General features: G+C 42.0%; 1 protein-coding gene across 7 annotated transcripts in view; it reads right to left on the minus strand.

Annotated features, from left to right (window-relative positions):
* Window positions 1-16,383, minus strand: part of PIGG (phosphatidylinositol glycan anchor biosynthesis class G (EMM blood group)) — an 86,681-nt gene that overhangs the window by 17,052 nt on the left and 53,246 nt on the right. For 4 of the 7 annotated variants that reach the window (XR_010426788.1, XM_064642155.1, XM_064642156.1 and 1 more), the window contains one exon: window positions 13,553-13,716. Coding sequence is in view for 5 of the 7 variants with exons in the window: in XM_064642155.1 (XP_064498225.1) it covers window positions 13,553-13,716 (164 nt within the window). In the remaining 2 variants the exon portion in view is untranslated. Of the gene's footprint in view, window positions 1-10,177; window positions 11,190-13,053; window positions 13,232-13,552; window positions 13,717-16,383 lie in introns of those variants that run through there. The other 3 variants (XR_010426787.1, XM_064642158.1, XM_064642157.1) reach the window with 3 other exon arrangements.

Raw genomic sequence — 16,383 nt, forward strand, 5'->3', positions numbered from 1 at the left:
AAGCGCAAGAGAAAGTAGCAGCAGTCAAGAAAGGCAAAGCATCCAAGAGAGTGAGGAAGGTCATGACAGAGGTAGTGTGAGAGAGGCAAAGAAAGTAAAGAAGAAGGAAGAGCACATGAGGCAGGGAAAGTGAATGGGAAAAATGTCTGAGAAAAGTTAAAGCAAGGAGGGTGAAGAGAGACACAGTGGGGAGATGGGAACGTCCAAGGAGGGACAGAGCAAGGGGGAAGGGAGACAAGGAAAGAGGAACAAGAGATTGAAAAGGGAAAGTGAGAGAAAGAAGGGGATTGAGAAAAACTGATTGTGGGAGAGAGGGGTAGCGTGAAAGAAGGTGGGGGAGCATAATGCACAAAGCATGAGGGAGGGAAGGTACCAGCTGGAGAGAAAGGGATTGTGCAAAAGAACGCATGTTAGGGAGAGGGGCAGAGAAGGATAAGCAAGTGCAAGATAAAGAAGAAGCACATGCAAGGCTGAGAAACTATGGAGAGATGCAAAGCGCATGTGACAGGGCAAGGGAACCTGAGAGAAGGCAGGCTAAGAGAGAAGAAAGCATGTCACTTTGGGAAACTATGGAAAGGAGAGGGAAGGGAGAGAAAGTATGCCAGAGAAGAAAGATTATACAGGCAAAAAGCATTTGAGAGAGGGAGAGGGCAAATGAAGGGGGAAGAGAGAAGAAGTGAAAGTAAAAGGAAAATAAAATGAGATGGGAGAGAGACAAGAGTGTGAAGGGGAGAAAGTACAGGAGAGTATGAGAGTGAAGGGGGGAAGCAAGATAGATATACGGATAGCAAGGGTTAGCAAGGGCTGGCGGAAGAGAGGAAAAGTACAGGAAGCATGAACAAAAGGAAAACTGGAAGAAGGAGATATGAAAATTGTGCAACGGGGAGAAAAGCATGCAGGATAAGGAAAGAGACTGGGAATGCAAGGCAGAGAAGTAAAAGGCACAATAGTGAGAAGGAAACACAAGAGAACAAAGAAATAAACAAGTCAAAGCACATGAGACACAAAAGGATAGCATGAGAGAGTGTCAGAGTGTGTGTAAGGAACAGAAATGCAGCCAAGAGAGACAAGGACAGTGGGGGGCATGCTGTGCATTAGAGGGAGGGATAATGAATGACAGAAAGGGGAAGGCATGGGAGAGAGACTGAAAGCATAAATGAGGGAATACAATACACAATAAAGGACATGTTTCAGAGATGGACAAGTGTGCAAGGGGTGACTGAAAATAAGACTCAGCAGCAAAGCAAAAGAGAGGGAGGGAAAATGAGGAAGAACAAGGAAGGGACAGGGGAACAGGATTCAGAAAGATGAGAGGAAAAGTGAGGGGAAAAGGAAACATGAGAGGGACAACAAAAGATAGCAAGCAATAGCACAAGCAAAAGAAAGAGCAAGTGGTAAAGTGAAACCAAAAGAGGAGAACTGCAAAAGAAGGAACATGTTAGAGAAAGAGGAAAAACCTATCAGAGAGAGAAGGAAAGCGCACGTGAGAAAGAAGGGGAATTTGGGGTAGAAGAGAGAAAAATACATAGGAAAAATGAGAGCAAAAGAAAAGTGAGAGCAAGAGAAAGAGAAAGCAATGGGAAGACACCAGGGAGGAAAGTGAGGAACATGGAAGAAATGGAAAATAGAAAAGAAACATGCAAGAGCACAGATGCTCACAAGAATGTAAGAGATAAGGAAACCAAGAGAGAAGTGATGCATGTGGTGAGGCAACATACATCAGAGAGAGTAGATGTGTTTAAGGTTGTAGGAGAGGGGAAGGATCTGTGAAAAAGGAGGCTGATCAGAATGGGAGGGAAAAGCACACCTACAAGAGGCAGACAGAGTTTCTGTGAGAGGGGAGGAACAAGGCCAAGAGGTAGGGAAAGGTTTGGAGGCCAGAGGGAACTAAGACAGTGAAAAAGTACACTGCTAGGAGGGACAACATATCTAAGAGAGACAAATGGAAGGGCAGAGAGAGGGAGTCCAGAGAAAGACCAAGGCAAGCAGAGACAAGGAGGTAGAAGCTAAACAAAGAGAAGAAACATAAAAGTGAGATTGGGAGTAATTTGTGAGGGGGGAGAGAGAAATACAGACGTGCTTTGTCTTAGCACATCTAAGACAAAGGGAAAGCCCAAGAGACAGGTGGATAGAAAAGGGAGAGAGAGAGTGGGATGCTGAGAGCAAAAAAGAGGGAAGGGGGGTAACAGAGAAATAGCAAGCAGTGAAGGGAAAGCACAAGTGATAGACTGAAAGCACAAGAGAGAGGGAAAGTGCTTGCAAGGATGTGCCAAGAGGTGGGAAAGCACATGAGGAATGGAGACAGTGCAAGAGACAAAGCAAGGGAGAATGAAAAAAGGGAAGCACAAGAGAAAACAAATCATGGGAGAAGCAAAGTGAGTGAGGGAGAGAGGCAAAACATGTCTGGAAGAGAAGGAAAGCCGTGGAACAGGGATACAACTGAGAGAAGAAAAGCACATCTCAGGGAGAGGGAAAGATAGAAGACAGAGCAGAAGAGATAGAGGTAGCAAAGAAGAGAAGCCAGAGACAGATGGAGACAGAGACTGATGGGGATGAGAAAGGTGAGAAGAAAGAGATGGAGAGTGAGATGGAGAGTTCGAGAGGGAGAGGAATGGTTGGGGGGTGTGATTGAGAGGGAGGGATAGTGAGCAGAAGAGAGTAGTGAGACAGAGAGTGGGACAGCAAGTGAGACAAGGACGATTGTGAGAGACAGAAAGCGTGAGGGAGACAAAGTGCTAACAGGGAAAAACTGAGAGATGGAAACGCATGAGAGGGCAGGAGAGAACCTGAGACACAAAAGCAAGACAGAACAGGAGAATAAAGTGCCTAAATTGACACACTGACAGCAAGGCACATAAGATAGCAGCAAAATGCATATAAGAGAAGGAGAGTAGCAAAGCATGCACACAAGAGGCAAAGCTCATATGCACAAGAGGTAAAGCATGAGCACAAAAGACCAAGGAGAGAGAAAACATGCATTCAAGCAAAAAAGAGAGAAAGGCAAAGTACATCCACATGCAAAAAGGGAAGCACAAGAGAAAACAAACCATGGGAGAAGCAAAGTGAGTGAGGGAGAAAGGTAAAACACATGAGAGGCAAAGCACAAACAAGGGAGCGGCAGAGCACACTGCTCACATGAAAGGCAAAGTGTGTGAGAGAGAGGCAGCATGCATGCAAAGAAAACATGCACATGGGAGTGAAATGTACCTAAGGGGGGGAAGTGTGGAAGAGGGGGAAAGTGCATGCAAGAAGGGAAATCACATAAGTGGAGGGAAGTACACACAAGAGGCAAAGGGTAAAGCACTAGGGCAAAGTGACAATGAGATAGGGAAGTATGGAATTACAAGGAAAAAAGCACGTGAGAGAGGCTCAGCACAATATACAGGTGAAAAGCAGGAGAGGCAAAACATGCAGGAGAAAGCAAGCATCAGGTAGCAGGGAAAGCATGAGAGGAACATACATGCAAGAGGCAGAGCATATAGAATCATCTATGTTGGAAAAGATCTTAAGATCTTTATTTACAACCATTAACCCAGCACAGCCAAGTCCACCCCTAAACCCTGTCCCAAAGTGCCACATCTACACATCTAAACACCTCCAGGGATGGTGACTCAACTATTTCCCTGGGCAGCTTGTTCCGATGCTTGACAATCATTTCAGTGAAGAAATTTTTTCCCAATATCCAGTCTAAACTCCCCCTCACACAGGTTGAGGTCACTTCGTTTTGTCCTATCACATGACACTTGGGAGAAGAGACCAACCCTCGCCTTGCTAGGACTTTCTGGTAGCTGCAGAGAATGACAGCCTCCTTTTCTCCAGGCTAAACAACCCTGTTTCTCTCAGCTACTCCTCATAACACCTATGTTCCCGACCCTCCACCAGCTTTTTTGACCTTCTTTGGGCACACTCCAGCACCTCAACGTCTTTCTTGTAGAGAGGGGTCCAGAACTGGACACAGAACTTGAGATGAGGCCTCACCAGTGCCAAGTACAGGGGAGCAGTTCCTGCCCTGGTCCTGCTGACCACAGCATTGCTGATACAGGCCAGGATGCCACTGGTCTCCTTGGCCACCTGGGCACGCTGCTGGCTCATGTTCAGCCTGCTGTCAACCAGCATCCCCAGCTGGGGGCAGCTTTCCAGCCACTCTGCCCCCAGCCAGTAGCACTGCATGGGTTGTAATTGAATTTTAGGACCTGACACTTGATCTTGCTGAACCTCATACAACTGTCTTGGCCCATCAATCCAGCCTCTACAGATCTCTCTGCAGAGCCTTCCTACCCTTCAGCAGATCAGACATCCCCAGCCAACTTGGCGTCATCTGCAAAGTGACTGAGAGTGCACTCGATCCTCTCATACAGATCACTGATAAGGGCATAGAAGAGGGATAGGCAAAGCACATTAGAATAAGGCAAAGGCTGTCAGAGAGAGGGGAAATATGGGTGCAGAGAGATAGAGAGGGGAAGCCTCAGAATGAGAGGGAATGTGAGAGGGGGAGAGAAGTGGGAAGGAACAACAGAGAAGTGGAAGAGGAACAAGGAGACAATGACAGAGGGAAGAAAGGAGGGGAAGCCACTGTGTACGTGGAAGGACTTAAGAAAGCTTCAAAGATAGAGACAGGAAATCCCTGAGGGAAGGAAAATGCAAATCTGAGGGGAAGAAGATCAGGTTCAAGACAAGCCAAAAGCAGGGTATGGCTGGGAGAAGCTTTACAGATTTAGTGGAAAAGCTATACAGACAGAAGGTACAGGGAGCGAGTGGGAAGGAGAAAGCACAAGAGAGATTCTGCAAGCTTAAGAGAAGGAGAGTGCATGAAAGAAAGAGAAAGTCTGTCAGAGACTGGAAAGCATACAGAGGAGAAAGTAAGAGACAAAGAGGCAAAGTGGCAATGAGGGAGGGAAGGGCTAGGGGAAGAAAAGGTATGCAAGAGAGAAGATGTGAGAGAGGAGGAGGACCCAGGTAAAAGATTTAACTTGGGACAGAGGAAGAGTGCAAGGAATTTGAATTTGAAAGCATCTGAGTCTGTGTGCAAACTGGAATATCTGTGAGACATAGCAAAGCACGCAAGAAAGGAGAAAAGATACAGAAGGGAAAGGAAGACACAAAAAGGAAAAACAAGAGAGAGAAGGATGCACAAGACAAAGATACACAGGAGACCAAATGTGCACAAGAAAGTAAGCACAGGAAAGACAAGCACATTCACGTGAAAGAGGGAGAGTATTCCCATGCATGCAAGAGGGAGAAAGAGCATGCACAAGGAGAATGCACGCATGAGAGTGGGAAGCATGCAAGGAGGAAGCTGCAAGATGGGAACACACAGAGGAAGAAAGGAGCACCCAAAGAGATAGAAGTGTGCCAGCCGGGGAAAGAGCATATAAGAGAGGGAAGCAGGCAAGAGAGACAGAGAGAGGCATGTGAGAGAAGGTGGAAGGCTGTATGAGAGGGGGAGAAGTGCATTAGAGAAAGTGGAAAGAGCACACAGGGCAGGGAGAACGCATGCATGAGAAGGAGAAAGCACGACTGGGAGAGGCAGAAAGTGAGCATGAGAGAGGGGAAAAGCACGATGGGTAGTCATGAAAGGAGAAGTCTGAGGGAGAAAGTATGTGAGGAGGAAAGCACACGCGGAAGCATAAGGCAGGGGGAAGCACGCTTGCAAAGGGACAGAAGCATGAGAGGGACAGAAGTGAACTGGGGAGGAGAGCAGGAGAGTGGGGAAGCCCATGGAAGAGAGGTAAGCAACTGTGAGGAGAGAAAGCACATACGTGAGAGGCAGGAAGCACAAATGTGTGAGAGGTGGGTAAAGTCTCCACACAGAAAAGGCAGGGAACATCCAAGTATGAGGGATGATGAAAGCACAGGCATGAGAGACAGGGAAAGTGCACAAGGAGGGCAAGGGTCTGTGACAGGCTAGAAAAGCAAGAGAGAGGAAAAGCTGGGGCGGGGGATACAGGGAGAAGACAAGTGTAGTGCAAGACAGAGAGAGAGACTGGGACAGCAAGAGAGAAGCGTGAGTAAAGGTGTAAGAACCCTGTGTAAAACCACACCCAGGTGCCCCAGTTTGGCTGGGACACCTCATGTGCATGAATAAATACGTACTCTTGTAATTCTGTGCTTTCTGTCCTGGTGAGTCAGAGAGAGAGAGAGGGGAAGCACACAGGAAAGTGCAACTTCATTTTATAGCAGCACCAAGCTTCACAGCCCTTCCTCTACTATCAGCTGTGTGGACTAATTAAAATCTTCTTAGATGCCAGTACAGACAAACCTAACCCCTTTCATCAGAACTTACTAAAATTCTGTACCCAGTACCTAAAATTTTTGAAAATAACATGCCCCATGACCACCTGTTATCCTGCAATTCTGATGAAAGTTAGCTTTCCTCTGTTATGTTCCAGTAGCTACGGTTCAGTAACAATAGAAAGAACTGCCATAAGTTGATTTACAGACTCAAAACTTAACCAACATTCCTTTCATTATTTTTTCACCTTTTCAGTGGCTTTTTAGCCTGCTAGCAGTTTCTGGCTAGACTGTCATTATTCTTTGAGGATACTCTGTGTGCTTACCATTGGATTACAAAATTTTCCCTAGGTTACTCATGCCCAACATTGTTAATGTTGATTCTCCTAATATATTCAATAAGCTTATGTGTGTATTAACATTGAATGAACTTTTTTGTGTCAGCAGCATTTGGAAACCTAACCATACAGGATGACAGAAAAATATTGTCTCACAAGACAGAGATTCCAAATAAAAATAAAGGACAAATACAGCAAAGTGATACTGCATACCTGCACTCTAGGTAGAGTAAGAGACTGTTTGCAGCTCTACACATGTACTGAAAACTAGAAGACTGTACAGTCAACTAAGCTATATGCTCTTAAGCATATCTCTGTAAGCCACATGAACACCAGAAGAGCAAGAGGAAGAAGACAATGTAACCATGACAACCTCAAATCAGAGCTTGGGCAGAAACAAAAAAGATTTTCAGAACGCTTTCAGTTCAATACTACCCACAAAGAAAAAGTGATAGACCACTTTAATTAAAAAGCATATCTGATGTGCATATGTGACGTGATCTCTACCCAAGCCTGCAGTTCTCTTGATGAGAACAATCTCATGGCAATGGCAGTATGTAGCATCAATAAGACCATTTAAAAGCTGAGTGGCTAACTCTACAATGCATTTGGGCAGTAGCTAGCACACTGGAGCATGAGTTGTCAATTAGGGGCATCAGTCACTACTAGAAAACAAACCTCATGCTGGATATGCTCACTCTACCAAAAACTACATCATAATTTTTTAAGTTATAAATCTGTTCAGATGCTTACTTCTATCTACAGAAAGCAGAAATAAACTAACCTACCCCAAATCTGCGTATTTATAAATTCTGTGCGCGCAATTTTCCTTAATATTTACACAGAAAGTTCTCCAGCTCCTAAAGCACAGCTGCAAAGCTGGTCCATGGAGCAAGACGATGACATCTGTTTTGCAAATGGCTTTGAAGCAACTTGTCATTCATTTATGACAAAGGCAACCCTACTTTGCTGGATCACTTTCTAATAAGAAAATACTTTTCAATGCTAAAAGTCATGGATGCCTGATGGAAACCTCATAGTGTCTCCCCAGTATGACAAAGGAACAAATGAAGAGGTATCCATCAAAGAGCAGTAACTAAGTCTGAGAGGAATCTTCAGCTACCTCTACAATGACAGTATCTCAGGAAATACTCTTCCAGCTTGTGGCAATAAAACCCCAGCCCAACTTTATCAAATCACTTCCACATTTCCATGCACATCAACAAACAAGTAAATAACTTCTTCTGTACTGTTTTTATTTATTTAGAGAGTGGGGCTGCTAGCAGCACAATAGATAAAAAGTATTACCATTCTAGAGAATGCAGCAATGTATATTCTTAGATGTAAACATTTTTTCAGCTTTAATTAACCTAAGAAGAGAGAATGGAGTGAAACCCAAAGAATAAAATACTACTCGTATAAAATACCAAAGGGTTCAGTGTAAAATGTTTGTATCATTCCTTTGTCTTTAGGAGGGCTACACTTTCTGCCTAGGACTCAAAAAAAAGTATATTGAAACACTCACTGCACGTCCAGCCTATGCCAGAAAGAAAAATGGTTAATGTATTAACATGGATTGTGAATGGGGGACTCAACGAATCAAACACATGAGGCTAAAAATGGCAAAAGCTGATATTAACTGCTGAAATTCCTTTAGCTAGCATGCCTTCCTAGTTGTGTTTAGATAGTATTATAAAAGAATTCACAGTGAAACTTAAGTTTGCTGTGCTGGAATCCCACATTAAGAAAGTCAAGGCATAACATTAAAGTTATGCAACTATTAACACCCTCCTGTTGGGCATAACTTCCATTTTCAACATCTGAAAGCCATTTACTAACATGAAAACACTGTTACAACTTTTATCACTGAGGAAGAAAAGCCAGTAGGCATGCAGCCTTCAATGCTAGGAAACAGCCACCAGTTCACCCTGACACTTAACTCATTAAACCAATTAAAACACAGATTACAATGTGCAGGTAATCTAAAAACTACCACAGTGCCTAGCTGAAGAGTTGTAATTACAGAACACTGTGAACATCACCCACATAACAATTTTGTTTGGGTAGGAACTTGAAAACTGAATCCATCTGGAGTGTACTGCACAGTGAGGCCATATAATATAGGTCAGATGATCCAACAACATGGCCCTTTTCTAGTCAAGGATCCAAAAATACAAAGTTCTACCTCAGATCAGACCAACAGAGTAGTCACTGTAAAAACTATCCTTTACATGAATGAGGTGCTCCCTGGAATTTATGCAAGTCACACACAGAACACTTGGTTAAGTTCAGGCATCAGTTTAATCAGTACTCCCTGTCTCAAAAACAGTTTCAAGAGTTATTGCACAGTTTCCATGGAGACTGAACCTAAAGAATTCTTCTTTCTATTTCTGTCTGTGAAAATCCCATCACATTTAAGCTGCCAAGTTTCTCAGGAGAGCCTGAAGGATTAAAAGTGGCAGTTATATCCATGTTAGTGTCTATCACATGCCACTTAATTATTTTGGAAACATATTTACCTTTCCATACGAGGAAAATATCTTACAGTTTCACATGTTTGATCAGATGGAAGCAAATTATTTAAGGACTTCCAACTACATTTCCAAAGCAAATGTATTATCTGAAAACCTCCTTATCTTCTATTCCATCTTACCATACCGGCCAAAGATATATGAGCTACAGGTATCTAATGCACTTCCACCTTAATGTCTCTCACTGCATGCCCACAGGCAAACTGATGCAGTCCAGGCTAGGAAAAGTGGATAGTCAGGTGGAATGAAAATTATTGAGATACGGCACAAAGTCCACCTGGAGGCCAGTCACTAATGATCAACAGGATGTCACACTGGGGCCAATACCATTTCACGTCTTCATTAATGACCTGGGTGATGGGACAGTGTCCCCTCAGCCAGTCTGCACACAACACAGAACTGGGAGGAGTGCTCTGTTCAGGAGGTGGGTCTGCAGATCGGTCTGCTGCCACTCAGAGGCATCTCAACAGGCTACAGAAATGGACTGACAAGAAACTCGAGAAGTTCAACAAAGGGAGATGCCAAATTCTGCACCTGGGGAAAAGTAAACCCATGCACCAGAACAGGCCTGGGGCTGACCATGTGGAAAGCAGCTTGGCAGAGGGCATATGTTACTCTTGCTGGACAAAAAGCTGAGCATGAGCAAGCAATGTTCCCATGAAACAACCGAGGGCTGCAGTTGGAAAAGCAGAGCCAGCAGATTGAGAAAGGTGATCTTTCCTCTCTGTTAAGCAGTGGTGAGATCTCGTCTGGAGTTCTGGATCCAGTTGTGGGCTCCCCAGTACAAGACAGACATGGGTGTACTGAAGTGAGTCCACTGAAAGCTCACAAAGATGATTAAGGGATTGGAGCATCTGACATATAGTGGGAGGCTGAGAAAGCTGGGATTGTTTAGCCTTCAGTAGAGTAAGCTCAGCAGGGTTCTCACCACCATTCATAAAAGTCTCATGGGCAGAGGTGAAGAAGATGTACTGAGACTCTTCTCACTGGTGCTCAGTGAAAGGATGAAAGTCAATGGACATAAATTGATATACAACAAATTCCACTTAAACACCAGTAAACAACTGACCTTCCTTTGGACAGGAGGGCTAGACTCCAGACTCAAGTATTCTCTGGTTTCATAAATGCAAAATGAAGAAAGTGGAAAAGGTATACATGTGTACTTGCCCTTAGGCAGTGATGCCCAATGGAACTCAGCCTCAAAGAACTTCATCAAGAAGCTCTGGTAAGCCAACACAACAGATGCAGCTGTAAATTACATGGGCTCTGCTAAGCAGCTGGAATAAACAAAAATAGCCCTGAAGTCAGTTTTCCCTGTCTAGGTCAACCTGCAGGATGCTAGGCTCTTTGCTAAGAATGGCACTGCTGAGTGGTTCTGGGGACATCCATTCATCTAAGACTGTACCAGGATGGGTCAGGAATCCTGATGACAATCCTGTGGCAATCCTGTGGCAATATAATGGGACCCACTCAGCATGCTCCACAAAGGAGGGCAGCTGATTCTTTTAGACCTTCCCATCTGGAGGAAGTGGGGAAAGGATCTTCATCTTGCTCTCAGGACCACACTAAAAAGGAAAGGGTTTGAATTTCACTGACCAAGGCACATTGCTTATAAGACAGTTATCAAGAAGCTTTTATAAAGAACATCCTATGGCATTTAGCAGTTTTTTTAAGAAGTTCAGTCTCCCATACATTTAAGAAAACACATGAAGCAAATGATCCTCTGCCTTCTGCATTTCCAGCTTTGGTTCCCATGAATATCAACAAGGTAATGAGACAATCATTTGGACAGCAATGGCAAAGCACAAGAGTAAAATAAAAGGCATACAGACCAAGTTTTGAGCAGATTAACATACCAATTTAAGTAAGTCCCAGCAGCTAGAGATTCCAGTCCATTTTTGTGCACTGTTTCATAGAGGAAACAACCTTACCAATTGACCCAAATGAATCTTAAAAATGGCTACAGACACAAGCTGCTCAATGGAATCTACTTACATAAGTGATGTGGGTATTATTGGCCATAGCTACCCACTTCAGCACAGGTTAAACCAGCACTGTACCTGGCAACACTAATAGCTGAGCTTTTAATCTGCAAAAATTCAACCAAGAAAACATCAGAACAACAACCAACACTACTACAGAGGCATATTATTTGAAACAATATTAAACAAGTACAGATAAAGATTTTGTTACAGAAAGTTTTTCATTATTTTGTTAGAAGAGCTTTCAAAAAACATGCTATATGGTATCATTTTCTCTTCATTGTATGTTAGTGTTCATCACAGTCTGCAGTCTAGGTTTTAAACAACGTTAAAACTGCAGCTCTTTAAATTATGGGAACTCTTACTCTTTCCCCCTCCCTCCCTAGACAATGGCATGAGCAGTTTACTGTGCTCAGAGTCCTCCAAGCACAAGCAAAAAGTGTCAGTTTCAAAGCACCTACAGTGTAATAGTGAAGAATGGAAAGTGGGCCTGCTAAAAAAAACCCAACACAACATGAACAAGGTTGTGAACAGTGAAACCATACAGCACTGTTTTAAAAAAAGCATGGCAGAGGTATAAAAGAATTGGGAAAAACAGGACATTAATAGAATGCAAGCAATACCCGGGTTCATGGTTACATATTTCCTAGAAGACAAGTGGCAGCACTTTTTATATGTACATGAGCACCCTTCTTAAAGAGAGTTGAAAGAACAGAGAAAACTTGAAGAGCTTGGATACTAGAAAAATGTATTGATGGAGCAAAGGAGTAACTAAAGCTAAACTGAGGAGTGTCACAGTTAAAACTTAATCTGGTGTCAAGTCACCAGGCAGTAAGGAAAATTCAAGAAAAGGATCTCTTGTCTCTTAGGATCAAGACATCAATAATTAGTGTATTCCCCATCTATTCCTCCTGAAGCAAAAAAAATACCAGAATGAACAGAGAAAAGGTTGGCTTTCAGAAGCCAGAACACCAGTACTTAGACCGTACCAATCTATGTAAGACCAAAAATGACTTCAAGCTAGCTGGCCTCAGGCCAGACTCAGAGTGAGTCTCAATCTACACTAAGGTATGCATTACTAGAGCAATACAATGGTCCAGCACTGGGTGCATAATTCCACAGCAACCAAGCAGAGTTGCTAGACATCTTTAGAGAGCAATATAGCAGACAGACAAATCAGCCAATAAAGATTAATCACTGTGAATACCTGTTAAAGGTGCCTGTTAATACAGAACGATGGAACACAGTGACTGTGCAGGGATTTAGTCAGTTAGAACAGGTCCCTACTGGCTCAAAAACCCCCTAGACAGTGCAGCTGGATCAGCTGGGGATCCCATCTCCTTACACCTTTAATGAACACACATCAGCCAACACAAGTTCACAGTGTAGGCATAGCCCAAAACAAACAAGCAGAAGACGAAAGTCAAAAAAACCCAAAAAGCACTGACACAATGAGACTGGATGAAACTGTAGATAAAAGGGACTCAGAGATTTACAGAGGATGACAATGCATAAGGCAAAAACCTGTGATAAACTCAATACTGCCTAAAAATCCCACCTGCCAATCCTACTGCGACATTTTCTTCATCAATAAAAAAAAAATGCATTTCAATTCCACAGATAACAGAGAAAAGACTCTGAGATAGTAAGAATTTAGTCACTGTCAAATGTTATTTCTGTGAAAATATATCAAGTTTTTGAATTTTGGCATTGATAGGATACAATAAAGAACTCACAACTCCTCTGTCTATTTTAACATTCTGCCTCACTCCCTTTGAGTATCCTGAATGATGAGTTAAAAACAATTTTAGAGAGTCCAATTTGATTTTACATGTACGCTCTTAAATTACCAGGCATTTCTCAACTGTCTTCTTAAAACTCTGAAGCACTAACTCATTTTAACTTATCTGCCACACAAGATACCCAAAGCACAAATATTTTATCTACAAATGACTGCAATAACCAGTAACATACGATAATGTAAGTATGGTTTATTCATAAAACGTTACATGTCACTATGTCAAAGAAGGACAGACATTCAAAGAACACCACGTTAGTTAAGTCTGAATTCTATTCTATTCCTTTAAAAAGTCTTTCTTGGGTCTCTGACTCAATAGGTTCTGAGAAGAATGTTTTCAGGCAGAACATGCTGTCACAACAAAACGTAATAAAATTTTAAGTAATTTAGCACAGCAAACTGAGAACGCATTCAGAGAAAAAAAATTAGTGAAACATACATGCATATTCCCAGCACAAAACTTCTGCAAATAAAATGAAACTGGAAGAGTTAGGTGATACAAATTCATGCCTAAGAAAGAACATGCATTTTCTTAACAGAAAACTAACTTCCAAGGGAAAAAAAAAAATTACATGACCAAAAACTATTTCTTTGACAAAACATACACTTTATGGATGGTATTTATATCTGCAGTATACAGAGGAGCACTACTTTAGTTCAAAGCATGATTACCTGCTAACTTCAGAACTTAAGTAGCACAGCAGATGAATGGCCCAAAGAAAAGGTCCCGCATATGTTGCAAACGCCGTGAGGAAGATAGCTGGTATCTCCACATAGCTTTCTAGTCCCACAAAACCTGCTGAAACATCCACAGTAGCAATGCCATTTGAATTTCCCTGAAAATAGAGATAAAATTGCAAATACTCAAATATCCCCAAAGACACATTTAGAATACATTAGAATAATATTAATTGTTGCGCCATTTAAAGACTTACTGTTTAAGCCACTTTAGAGTACAGCTGTATTCTTTACATCTGAATTTTAATAAAACAGCATACCAAACAAATGCTTTTATTTAGGATTTACAGACTAATGAAGGCATAAACAGCATGCTATTTTGCATATTTTGTCTGCAAATAAACATGACTATTGTTTAATAAATTACATTAAAAATAATCTAAAGAAAGCGCCTACACTTTCTGATTTCAGTTGCACTAATGAAAAAAAGCATTTTTCATCACACATGCTTCAAACACAAGATTTTAGGACTGCTGCCTAAAATTACACCAGGAAATAAATATTTCTTGCCCTTAGAGACAACAGGACTCTAATTTAGAGCTGTAATGGAACATTACATCGCCCACCTGCCTGTCCCATGGCACAAGTGTCTGCATGTAAACAGATTAAGATAGGAAAATATAGAAAGGTTTCTGCTACCCAAGTGTTATACCACAAAAGACTGCACTGAAATGGACCAAAAGTCAGCCTAGATAGCCTGAATCATCAATAAAAGACATTTAAAACCTAGTAAACGAAAAAAGAAGGAACATACAGCAATTCAAGTATCAAGACTTGTGTATTTTATGTAGTTTTCCAGTGATCAAAACCACTAAATACCAAGGAATAATATAAAATTGAAGGAATTGTTTTTGACTGAAAATCCCCAAGTATTTAACTTTACTCAAATACCTAAAGCAGCAAATACACCCTGTGATTAAGGCAGAATGGCCAGTTACCCCAGGAAAGGAGTGCTATCATCATATACACATCTGCCACAGAGTCAAGAGCGCATGAAAAAGGTAGTTTTTCAGGTACATAACTAAGCAGGCACCAGTGACAGCAAAAAGAAAAAAACTGTTCCTGAAACAGCTCTAAAATCTAAGAGGAGAAAGCCATCCATGTTGACAGAACCCTTCAGAGTTCATTATAAGTAGTCACTGTCCTCGTGGATCCTACCATGAAGATGTCCTCAACATGTAAGGGGAGTCTGAAGCTGTAAAGAGGGCAGTAAGGTATGAATTTTACAAAGACATCATACAGCATAAAAATCTTCACTTATAACCGTCAGTCTTCCTCATTTTGTCTTTCATCATGCACCACTGTAGTAAATTACTGTTACACTGCACCAGTGTAATAAATTACTGTTATGCATTCAGTGTAATTTTAAGCAATGACAGGAACAGAGCAAAGAATAACTAATGATGAGCAGCTAAAGAAAAGGCGTATCTGTGCCCTACAACGTGTAAGATGAGATTGGAAAAGAAAGCTGTAAATTAAGGCTACTCCTCAGGTTTAAGGGGTATAGACTGAGGTCATGGGAAGAGCAGAAAGGTCAAGTGCAGCACTTTGAAAGCAGGGCAGGGTGCTGCTCCTCAATGAACGAAGGTTTGACAGGGACAGGTAGGGAGAGAACCTGCCTTCTTTTCCCCCGTGCCTGTCCACAACATCAGGTCTTTTCCCCACCACAACTTATTTTTCACTTCCCTCCTTCTCTGCATGATGTGTGGAGAGTAGAAAAGCTGAGACATCAGGAGATCATGCTCATGCCACGAAGAACTGAAACATCTCTTTAACACTGTTTACTCCACCTTGTTCTATACCTACATCATTTTAAACGAAGTCAAAGACAGAGGGAGTGAACTCGGTGTAGAAGGAACTCAGCGAGTTGAGGAGAAGGGCGGAGAGCACTGTTCCTTCCTGGTTTCTTCTTGCCCTCACTGCCTCCCCAAGAGGAGTAACTCTTTTTGCCCTGATCTGCAGGACCAGTGACATGTACTGCAGCACTGCATTTATTCTTGCTCTTTCTCACATGTAGTGGGATGAGGAGGTTCCCCAGGATGCCAAGGTTCTGCTGTCTGCAGACAGACCCTTGCAGGTTTCAAGACCCCAAGCAATCTGGTTTGAACCTCACAGTTGACATTGCTCTGAAAACAGGATGGAACTATGGGCCTTCTGGAGTCCTCTCCAATGTAAATTACCCTACAATGCTTTGAAATCATAACAAGAGAAAGCTACAAGCCATTTGAAAACATCACTCAGTCCATCTCCTTACCTAGAGGCAAGATGAATTAGATATAAATTATTCTAAAAATGTACAAACCTATTCTGTTTTCTTCCAATGATAAAAAGCACCAGAGAGTATAAACAAGTCTTAAAGGTTTTGAGACTGTATTTTCCTTCTCTTGTTCTGCAGATATACTGCACTAAGGATGGGAACAAACCCACACTAATAAATAAACATGTGGAATTTTTGTTCATTTATAAGCTTTCATCCAAGGTAATGAAAATATTTTTAAGACATATTTGCTGCAAAATAGATTTTTTAGGAGCTGTTTAGAAACAATCAACTCATTTGTTTCTATTCTCACTGCATTTGAAGGGTAAGTGGCAATGATAAAGATACAGCATACTTTTGAGAAGTTACTGATGAGTGACAAGATGTGGACGACAACTCAAGAGCTTAAGAGAACACAATCAACCATTCGAGCTCATTGAAAAATTCATCAAGAGGTTCTTGAGCTTGCAATATCTTAATAAATAAGAAGCATTCTGACAAAATGTAT

Source organism: Pseudopipra pipra, chromosome Z (genome assembly GCF_036250125.1).
Source record: "Pseudopipra pipra isolate bDixPip1 chromosome Z, bDixPip1.hap1, whole genome shotgun sequence".
NCBI classification, from domain to species: Eukaryota; Metazoa; Chordata; class Aves; order Passeriformes; family Pipridae; genus Pseudopipra; species Pseudopipra pipra.